Source organism: Chanodichthys erythropterus, chromosome 7 (genome assembly GCF_024489055.1).
Source record: "Chanodichthys erythropterus isolate Z2021 chromosome 7, ASM2448905v1, whole genome shotgun sequence".
NCBI lineage: Eukaryota > Metazoa > Chordata > Actinopteri > Cypriniformes > Xenocyprididae > Chanodichthys > Chanodichthys erythropterus.
Genome location: NC_090227.1, coordinates 22,452,505 through 22,463,573, shown reverse-complemented (window position 1 = coordinate 22,463,573; position 11,069 = coordinate 22,452,505). Strand labels below are relative to the sequence as shown.

The 11,069-nt window shown below is 34.9% G+C and overlaps 2 protein-coding genes across 3 annotated transcripts in view; both read right to left on the bottom strand.

Annotated features, from left to right (window-relative positions):
* Nucleotides 1-4,225: 4,225 nt before the first annotated feature.
* On the bottom strand, nucleotides 4,226-10,105 carry dcun1d5 (DCN1, defective in cullin neddylation 1, domain containing 5 (S. cerevisiae)). Of its 2 annotated transcripts, XM_067389900.1 has the most exons (11): nucleotides 10,022-10,105; nucleotides 9,225-9,281; nucleotides 9,062-9,096; nucleotides 8,849-8,951; nucleotides 8,673-8,764; nucleotides 7,884-7,954; nucleotides 7,678-7,769; nucleotides 7,478-7,586; nucleotides 5,886-5,990; nucleotides 5,593-5,695; nucleotides 4,226-4,668 (listed from the first exon to the last, which is right to left on the bottom strand). In XM_067389900.1, exons 3-11 carry the CDS (start codon nucleotides 9,078-9,080, stop codon nucleotides 4,613-4,615), a joined length of 750 nt encoding a protein of 249 aa, XP_067246001.1. In that variant the 5' UTR covers nucleotides 9,081-9,096; nucleotides 9,225-9,281; nucleotides 10,022-10,105; the 3' UTR covers nucleotides 4,226-4,612. The 2 variants fall into 2 exon arrangements, with proteins under 2 accessions (XP_067246001.1, XP_067246002.1); XM_067389901.1 differs by lacking the exons at nucleotides 9,225-9,281; nucleotides 10,022-10,105 and having other exon boundaries at nucleotides 9,054-9,085.
* Nucleotides 10,106-10,293: 188 nt separating this feature from the next.
* The window catches only part of eif2a (eukaryotic translation initiation factor 2A), an 8,450-nt gene continuing 7,674 nt past the window's right edge, over nucleotides 10,294-11,069 (bottom strand). Inside the window, exons 13-14 of the mRNA XM_067389898.1 lie at nucleotides 10,683-10,748; nucleotides 10,294-10,482 (exon numbers count right to left, since the gene is read on the bottom strand). Coding sequence (XP_067245999.1) covers nucleotides 10,417-10,482; nucleotides 10,683-10,748 — 132 coding nt within the window. The 3' untranslated portion in view covers nucleotides 10,294-10,416. The remainder of the gene's footprint in view (nucleotides 10,483-10,682; nucleotides 10,749-11,069) is intronic.

Below are 11,069 nucleotides of genomic sequence, written 5' to 3'. Positions count from 1 at the left end.
AAAATAAATTTCTTTCAAAGATTCAGCGAAGAAACACTCAGTCATGACTGAAATTACATAGGAAATGAATACGGGTCATTTTTGACCCATGTGTGTAAAATTGATGTAGACAAACAAAAACTGTGTTTGTTTATAAAGTAAGAAAGAAAAAATGAACATAATGATTTTTGTCAATCAAAAACAAGATATTTAAGGAATACCTGGAATAAATTAATGATAAAATACATTTCTTTCAAAGATTCAGCAAAGAAACACTCAACCATGATTGAAATTACATAGGAAATGAATACGGGTCATTTTTGACCCATGTTGCGCATTAGAAGGGTAGTGATACAAAAATGATTTTTATTAAAAAAGTAAGAAAGAAAAAATTAAAATGAGGATTTGTGATGATCAAAAACAAGTTAATTGAGGAATACCTGGAATACTGAATGATTAAAATAATTTCTTGCAAAGATATAGAAAATAAAAACTCAGCCGGGTCATTTTTGACCCATGTTGTGCATCAAAGGGTTAAAGGATCTGCTGCTAACATCCTGGTGCCAGATACCACAGCACACCTTCAGGGGTCTAGTGGAGTCCATGCCTAAATGAGTCAGGGGTGTTTTGGCAGCAAAAGGTGGACCAACACAATATTAGGAAGGTGGTCATAATGTTATGCCTGATTGGTGTATACAGTTGCAAGAAAAGGAATGTGAACCACTTGCAGAATCTGTGAAAATGTGAATAATTTTAACAAAATAAGAGAGATCATACAAAATGCATGTTATGTTTTATTTAGTAATCTCCTGGTTAAGATCATTTACATAAAAGATGTTTACATATAATCCACAAGAAAAAAAAAGCTGAATTTATTAAAATAACCCCTTCATAGGTATGTGAACCATTGATTCTTAATACTGTGTGTGGTTACCTTGTGATATGACTGTTTTTTTATTGTGTGATGGTTGTTCATGAGCCTCTTGTTTGTTCTGAGCAGTTAAACTGAGCTCTGTTCTTCAGAAAAATCCTCCAGGTCCTGCAGATTCTTCAGTTTTCCAGCATTTTTTGCATATTTGAACCCTTTAATGCATTGTGTTTCCTTCTGAAGCATCAGTGAATGTTTTAACCTTTTTTAATAGCTGTGTTTGAGACCCTCAGTTGTCCTCCATATGAAAAGGCAGATCTCAAAATCATTCAGTCACTGTTGTAAAGGGTTCAAATATGCAAAAGATGGTGGAAAACTGATGAATCTGCAGGACCTGGAGGATTTTTCTGAAGAACAGAGATCAGTTTAACTGCTCAGAACAAACATGAACAAAATAGCTATTTTTTGTCTTATGGATTATATGTAAACATATTTTATGTAAAATACCTTACTCAGGACAGTACTAAATAAAAAATAACATGCATTTTGAATGATCTCTCTTATTTTGTTAAAATTTTGAACATTTTCACAGATTCTGCAAGTGGTTCACATACTTGCAATTGCATATTTAGTTTATCAATAACTTTCAAACAAGCTTTTGGTCTCGAACTATAGCTATACTGAGTGACAATTGAATTTAGACTAAAACTATACTTATCCTGATGGTGTTTAAAATTGATAGATAGATAGATAGATAGATAGATAGATAGATAGATAGATAGATAGATAGATAGATAGATAGATAGATAGATAGATAGATATGTGTGTGTGTGTGTGAATTTTAAAGCTAAAATTTTAATAATAATAGCTTATTCTTCACTTTGCAGTGCTGAGGCAGTGGTGGCAGACACCTTTTGGATTGTTTGATGGCTGCAACCACCAAAACAAAGACCCAGTGGAAACATGCAATGGCACTTTGAGGATTTTAAGGGCCACATCCAGCCATGATGGACTCTATATCTGTATCTGCCTGGACAAGATGAGCAAAACAATTGTGCCTTACAGAGTTAATGTAGTGGGCTTAAATCCTAACATTAACAAACAGCCGAGGAAGACCAGGGAGGTTTACGCCAACACGCTGTCAGAAAGCCATTTCGTGGCGGCTGTGGCATCATCAGTAATCGTGAGCTTTTTAGTGGCCTTCACACTTGGTGCATTCAGTAGATCCTACGTGATAAAGTGTCTACGAACGATAAGGGCTCACATACCTTATAGAAAAGATAATCACAATCACATCAATGGACAAAACAACGAACAAACCACCAGAGCACAACCTGAGACAGTGTTCTTCCATAAAAACCAAGATTCTGGAGAAGACACTGTGGACATTGGTTTGGCTGATCAGGAACGCAGGAACTCTGATAATGTAGACGCTATAGGAAATGGAAATGCAGATGGCGGGAAGGATGACACTCGGGACTGTGAAGGTGAAGAACAAAACCAAGAGTTCAGATCAGTGGTTAGTCCACATCCAAAGAAGAAGAGCCGCGTCATTAAACTGTACAACTATGATGAAGAAGGGAATCGATTCAGCCACATCAAAGACTCTGGGATGGAGGGTGAAGACGAGGTCAGGCCAAAAATCAGAACTAAATCACTGACGCGACTCAATGCCATCATGAAACAGGCAGAATTAAACCCAGTTAAAGATTCAGCTGAGAGCCAGTCGACTCAACCAGATGCTCCTTTCCATGAAAACAGTGTTTCAGCTACAGAAGGAGACAGAGTCTCACAAACAAGTCAAGAGACACAAAATGGAGGAAACAATCATTGTAAGGAACTTTGAAAATTTTGTGGGTGAAATTTAGTTTATGCTGATTTTCTTTATTTTGTGATAACTGAGTCTGATTGGACAATTGACTTACCTTACCTGTCATTCTGTCAAAAAAATTAAGTGTAAAACTTATGCAATTGTGTATATGGTTAACTGTTTATACAGACAACATCACATGTTCTTTCAACAGTAGTCATTTTGTTGCATATATTAAAGATGTAATCAAAGATATTTTTATAAAACAGTTCCTGTCATTGATTCTGATTGGTCAATAGCTGTTTTATTCACGATAAAACACTGCTTAATCCAATGGATCTGTGTATCACTGCATAACACCCTTAGCAACCACTTTTAGCAATATAAACTGTTTGTTCTCAATATTGTTCATTGAAGCTTACTGTATTATAGAAGAGTATTGTGAGAAAAAGATCGATCGAGTTTATTATCTGCATTCAGCTTTAGCATTTTCCTTCAGTCCTATGTTCATAATAAAAAAATGTTTAAATATCCGCTGCAATATCTTCTTTTTAACAGTTAAGGGGTTTTCCCGTGACTGACAGCGCTAGTCAAAGCATTTTTCAGTTGTGTCTTGTTCTGTTCACAACAATTCAGTCTTTTCAATGTAAAAGTCTTCGCTACTGACTGACACACTCATAAAGACAGTCTTTGCCGCCATCTAATGGTGAAATAATGTAACTTCTGCTGCTGTTCACGGTTTTTTCAGACTTTACTTCATGAAAATTGCATTGATACATATTTTTTTGGCTTTAATATATGTATTATGTGGTAACCGTTTTATAAAAGCAATAAGGTACACAAGGATAGTAATGTATCGTGAATAAGTTATGGCTGAAGGGGTTGCAGGTCCTAATTTGCGCCGTGCCTAACAAGGCCCTTCAGCCGTGACTTATTCACGATACAGCACAGCCTCTCGTACCTTATTGCTTATACAGTACTTGTTCAGATGTTTAAGGTCAGTACGATTTTTTAAACGATATTATTTCAGTAAAGAGCATTAAATTGACCAAAAGTGACAGTAAAGACATTTAATTTACAAAAATCTAAAATAAACACTGCTCTTTTGAGCTTTCTATTCATCAAAGAAACCTGAAGAAAAAATCTATAAAATTATGAAGCAGCACAACTTTTTTTCAACTTTGAAAAGAAGAAATGTTTCTTGAGCATCAAATCAGCATATTAGAATGATTTGTGAAGGCTCATGTAACACTGAAGACTGGAGTAATGATGCTGAAAATTTAGCTTTGCACCACAGGAATAAATTACATTTTAAAACATATGCATATAAATAATTGTAATATTTCACAGTATTACTGTTTTTACTGTATTTTGGATCAAATAAATGCAGCCTAGATGAGCGTAAGAATCTTTCATTTAAAAAATAAATAAATAAAAAATCTTTCTGACCCCAAACTTCTGAGTAGTAATGTGTGTGAGAGTATTTTTTTTTATTCATGCTTCATTTAGATTGTTGAATAATGCTTTATTGCTCTAACATTGCTGTGTATGCCAAGCCACTAATGTCCAGAAGAAAAAATAATTTACAACTGCTTTATTTATTTCCTTTTCAAGACACTATAAACAAAGTAAAACTTTAAGGGAAAAAAAAAGAAAGGGACAAAAATTACAAAGAGACCGTTTCCCTCTCAGAAAAAAATACAACACTGGCAATAGAACTGTTCAACAAATCAATACATATGAAAAATATTTCCCCTTTTGTTTGTCTTGTGATTCTTCTGTGTCATTTTCCTTTTAAAGTAACACTGTAAATGTCTCTGGGTAGTGATGATCCGAAATGGGCATCGGATACATTGAAGCAATCCTCAAGAGGTATGCCATCTTCTGGGGCAGCCTGGGGCACACCGAAAAAAAAAAAAAAAATCTGATGTGCTTTAATTCAGCGTCTGGTTTTGCTATAATGCAATTTTGGCTTTATGCCACTCCACAAACTCATCCAGCATCACTGGCCCTGAAATCAACACAGAGACAGCGAACATCAGCAATTTAACTGAGAAAGATGAATGTACAGATGACAAGAGAATAGAGCTGCACGATTATTATTATATATATATATATATATATATATATATATATATATATATATATTTATTTATTTTTTTGTATAAAACAGATCATGATTCTGCCACGATTCTGAATAGACAATTAAACAAAATAACATGTGGTTTACTAGAGGTTCTGACAAAAACGTAATTGCTGTCTAATTAAAAATGTTTAATTAAAATGATTTAAATGAATGATTCAATGACTCCTAAATACCAACCAACTCATTAACACTTGTTTCATTACTAGATGAATCAGCGTTTTTGAATGACTAATGATGAGTGCATAATCTTGACGAATGTTGATCTTGTGTGATATAAAAATCGCATGAATTCCGAATGAGTGTCGCATTACAAAACATCTGACTTGTTTCAGATTTAGCATCACATATAGAAGTTGCACAAATCAGATTCCATGTGGTTTGATCAGATTCCATGTGGTTTGTACCGTTCACACAGTCATGGGGAAAACATATGAGTCACATGTGGGTAAAAAAAAAGATTTGGGCCACATTTGCCTGCATTGTGAATGGAGCCTTACTCTATTTTTAATGCTTCCATAGACATCAGTGTTTATATCCGAACTATAATCTTTAATCCCAATAATTCTGTGACAATTTGAATTATTGTAACACAGAAATACTGATACTGTGTGTCATACCTATACAACTGCACTCTCTAGATCAGCAGCAGATTTGAGAGTTCCGGTGTGATTTTGACAAAGATTATAGCCAAACCACTGTCATTTAGGAATAAGATCACATCTGTGTTTGAATTGAGATCGCAATCTTTTAATGATTAATCGTGCAGCTCTACAAGAGAAACAAACTTACAGGCTCCGTCTTCATCATAGTTGCTCAAGTCTGTGTTAACTGTACGGCTAAACTCTAAGACGTTGTACCACTGGTCCTTGTTCATGACTTTATACTTTGATTGCTAGAGGAAAGATACTTCAGTTAGTCACATTATTAAAGAACAAATACTTCTAAATTCAGAGTTTTTAGATGCATACTCCACCAAAAAGAGATCATATACGGTTCAGTTTGGCTTTAAATTGCATCTTTTTGTCCTTTTTGGAGCTTGACAGCCAATTCGACAGTCTGGTTTAGAGAAAGAGATGACAAACCTCCAGAAATTGGTGGAACACTGGGAACAGAGGCCACGTTCTTCCAAGGAGCAGTGCCAGCATGGATTTTGCGGTGTCCATATCAAGACTGCGCTGATCTTTATCCTACAGATAAAACCAGATGAATATGCCGAAAGAACATCAGTAAAGGCTGGAACACACTACATGGTTTTTAAACTCTGAACACATTTTAAACACTAGGCATCTTACATTTGCCGACTTTGTAAATGGTTACAGAGAAAAACTGGGCATCATACACAGAGGCTGTTTGATTTTTGTGCATATTTGATTGAAATCAGATCAGATTTAGCAAGTATGAACAGCAAAAAAAAAATAAAAAATTACATGAAATGATCGGATTTCAAAACGTAAACATCAGACGTTGTTATAGGAAACATGCTGAAAGTTGCTGCAGCAACAAGGTTGTGTAGTTGCAAAGTGCTAGATGAGCACTTTATGACAATATAATGGAGATAGGTTTTAAAACCGGCAGCACAGAATAAAGCCACACATACCAGCCTCCTACTTTTCTGCCGCTGCCTCAGAAGACACAGTAGTTCAGCGTGGTGGCTACACATTGTCATGTTGTAAAAAAGACAACATCTGTATTGCAAATCCTATCCATGTTGCTGCTGTTGTTGTTTTTGGTGTATACCTACGAACGCAACATCATTGCCATAGAAACCAATGCAGATATTCCGGCAAACGAAACAGTGGCATAGACACAAATCAGATCTGAACAGTTGTGGACATCAATAATTTTAGATCAGACTCCAATCGGATACACAAATAATCAGATTTGGACTGACAGTGTCAACTTAGCCTTAATGACTGAGGATCATACACTACCAGACTTTTAAATCTTTCCAAACACAACTAACTCACACAGAAACATGTGCCTCGTTGCTAGGAGGTGCATGACAGATGAAACAAACATGGATGTAAAGGAGATGACTGCAGTAGTTGTTGTAGTAACTGAGTCGCAAAAGAAAAAACAAGTCAAGCGTATTTGAATGCGGTTTAGGTAGGTAGACGTGGTCAGTACGGACACTACAGATTACATCGTGACTTAGAGGTGAGTGGTGCAGTCAGTTGTTTTATCAGTGCTGATGAGACAATTATTGAGGCTAATTTAAAATACCTTATAGGTATGTTATGCATGCTCTGTTCATTTACTTTTGTATTGTTATTTGTATTGTATTTTATTGCAACACTGCTAGATAGAGGAGCTTCAGTACACAATACGATACGATATGCGTTCTAAAATCAGCTGAAAATATCAAACATGTTTTGATATTGTCTGACTGGATTTAATCATAGTCTGAAGCTAAAAATTTAGAGTCTGTGTCTATCACACAACGCAATTTTCTGTGAAATCTGTGAGCTCTGACTACCCAAAATCTGCAGACTGGTGCAGACTTTCAAGACTGCAAATCGGGGCAAAAATCTGAGCAAAAGTCATGTAGTGTATTCCAGCCTTAAACAGACACAAATTCACCGCAAAATTACATATAGAAAAAGATGCAAGCGATATTTATCTTAAAATGTGAAAGAAAGTGCTTTTTTTCATCCTACTAAAAAAAGCCTCTCACCCTGGCAAAGTCGAAGGCATATCTGTAAATGCTCTTGAATATAACTGGGTCATTCAGTTGAGAGCGTAAATAATCCAGTCTGCCTTGTAATCTCTCTGTGCAGTCACAACTGTAGAGAGATAAAAGAAGTTAAATGCTAAAATCATAAAAGACTTTTGATTTCTCATAATATCCATGGCATGCGACGTGGTCTTTCTTACTGTAGTGATGTCATTCCTTTCAGCCACTCTTCTTTTGTGAAAAATCCCATATTTGTTGCTTCAAGTTTCCAGGCTAAAACTAACATTACAATCTGAAGGGTCACAAAAACACAGCGCACATTATTTCAAGTGATTTCTCATATTTGGACAGAAGGCTGTTCCTAAAACTTAACTTTAGGATTTACATATGAATTAATTTTGCTAACATTTTCTGGTTCCACTCCGATGTCCTCACAGAACTTCTCCATGCTTTCTGGTCCAACAATGTCATCTGACCCTACACATATTTAAAGTCACAGCAATAATCATTTAAACTCCATTTAACAGAGAAAAAATAAAATAAAATCAAAATTGTCAATCAATTTGACTTTCTTATTACATATTTATGGTCTTATTGCGAATGATTCATCAGTGCAAGTCTTCAAAATCTTTAAGCAATATTTAATAACTTGCTCCACCTCAAGCCATCTTATATTTCAGCCCTTGTCCTCCAAATGTCATATAGACATATTATACACCATCCTGATTCATAAAATAATGCCTAGTCATTTTTTTTTTTTATTGATAAATACTGTTTACACTTGGAAATGTCACATTACGGAAGTAAAATGGTTTGCAAATGCAGTTTCATGTTAACTGGCTGCATGTGTTTAAAGTCGGCATGAAACTGATGTTGCACTAGTCTCTTTTATCCCTATTGTGACGTGTGTATATATATATATACACGAGTGAAATGGCTTCTTAAACAAGAAAAAAAACTGCAGGCAGGCCTTTTTGTCTATCTGGAACTGAGTGGATGGTTGGATCGTTATGGTTTGCTATTGCTGCAATGTCGTTGCAAAAGGGAGGGGAAGTTATTTTGATTAAAGATTATGAAGCAAATGTGCATGGATAAATCATTTGTAATAAATATTGCAATAATCCATAAAACAAAAAAACAAGGAAAGTCCATTTTGATTTCATGGAGACTTTAAGGAAAGCATTGATTCACATACCTGCATATTCATAAAACCAGGCGAGACATTTCTTGCTAGAAAACTGATCCTCTGGGTTTACCATCCGTCCTGGAGTTTGTGTCCTACAGTAACTGAGGGGATAAAAGAGGGGAATGATACAGTGAATATGTATGAAAGAGTAAAAACTGCAGAGAGAAAGACAGAAATATTTTTACCTGGTGATTTTGCACTTTCTGATGTTGGGGTCTTCTGAGCCGGACGACTTTCTTTTCTTTTTCACAGGCATAATGGAGCTTCGGGTAAGTTGGGTTGGTCTTACTAAACAAATCACAATCAAACAGAAGCAATTGAAGCTGACAGCCGCTTTCCTTCCCATCCAATTCAATATTTCAGGGTCAAAAAAGCAGAAACCAGCTCTACCTGTGTACCTTTGGGCACCGTGTCCATTCAAGTGTACTAGACTCTAAATCAGGAGGAAAAACAAAATGACAACTTCATACTCATAGTCAAAGCATGACTTAATACAACAAATAATTTAAATCTTAATTCATGCTAAAATTCAAATATGTGCTGTCAAGATATAGGACTTACAAGGCAAAGATATTGTCTCAAATATCTCTTTTCTTCTTATCGTCCCACTGTTCAGACCTTTACGAAAGAAAAAGAAATAAATTATGTGATGTTTACCAGCTTTACATGCTAAATATCTTCAAATGTCATTGCTGGATGTCTTAGTCTGCATGTGAACTCCATCAAAAACAAATATAAACATGAATAATGTCACATAATTATTTTAAAACCCGAGGCAAATCCTGATGTTAATGTGTAAAGCAGAATATCCATTTGACAGAATAAAAAAAATGTCTAGAGAAACACTTGAGCTTAAACTTCGTACTTAATACATAAAGAAAAGTATTGCTGTATTATTTTAAATAGAACGTAAAATGGCTGCTTATTAAAATCATATCATGAATGTAGCTAGATCCAAAAATTAACCCAAGACTGTACTAAATTTCCCTGACACTAAACGTAATGTTTGATTTACACAGATAAAGTTAAAAGCAATTTAAAAACAAACAACTGAAAAACAATAAAACAAAACTGACGCATCGCCTTTGTGGCTACTGAAATGGCTGAACTGCTTAATGCCAAAGCCCGAAACTCATCGAAACGTGTGATATCAATAAAAATATATTTATATAGAGGTTAAAACTAAAAGAGCGTCAAAACAACTGATGGTATGAGTAATAAGAAAGACAAACATGCATGTGCTATATGAACATATATGAACACCACCTCACCGGCTCATTTAAATATCACAAATAAACACCCAATAAAACACTCCACAGATACGAAACTCAGTGTAATAAAGTGCGCACTCATCAAACCTGAATTATCAAATGGTTTTAGTCCGTCCTCTTGAGTTTATTTGTTAATAATTTCATCTGCGTTTGGGCTGAAATCTGCGACTGCTTCTGTACCACACTGACTGAAGAAATGAACACTTCCGGCTCCCCAACCGACATAATAAAAGTCACGCAGTTTGAATTTCAACATTTTTATTTAGTATTTCATGGATGCTCTCCCGTGCTGTACGTCACATTGCATAGCAATATTGCTTTTGAGAATTAAGTTCTTATTATCCTAGCCATGTTCAAAGAAGCAAAACAGTCTCTTTGTTTTCCATGTGTATTTTGTGAAAAAAAGATCTACATATTCATAGCAGTATGACAATGCAATGTTTGAAAACTGATGACCAATGTGAAAAACTGATAAATTGAGTTTACAATCCCAATTCAAGATCTTCAAGCTCTTTCAACAGCTGGGACTCCTTCTGCATCTTCTCAAGCTGTAAAAAAAAGTGGGAAAATATTATAATTAAGGGTGCGGTTAAGCATTACAAAATTCTTAATGTCTTTTAGGAGGGAATGATCTATTAATCTCATGAAGCTTTGCAACTGATGTAATCAAATCAGAAACAACGAAACAAAAGAAAATAATTAGAAATATTTTTTAAGAGGTGCTGATGAGATTATAAAGCTACAGTACCTGATTTTTTTGCATTACTTTGCCGGCCGCCTGTTGCTCCTTCAGTTCATCAATGGCTTTGAGTTTCTAACAGACAAACATAAAAATCACATTATGAAATGAAAAACATGACTGAGTAATGGATGTATATACTTATACTAGATCAGGTATACTGCACTATACCCAGAAACGCTTTTTGGTGCATTCATACAGGAAAGAAAAAAAAAATTCTAATTTTATATATATATAAAGAGATATAAGAGACAATTTACTTAAAATAAAGGTAAAGGTAAGTAATTGATTTTCTACCAATTACATAAGAGGTCCAAAAGTAGGTCCATTTGTGCTCTATTCCAAGACAAAAATAAATGGTGGATTTTCTTTTTTTTCTTTTCAAAAAGACTGTAT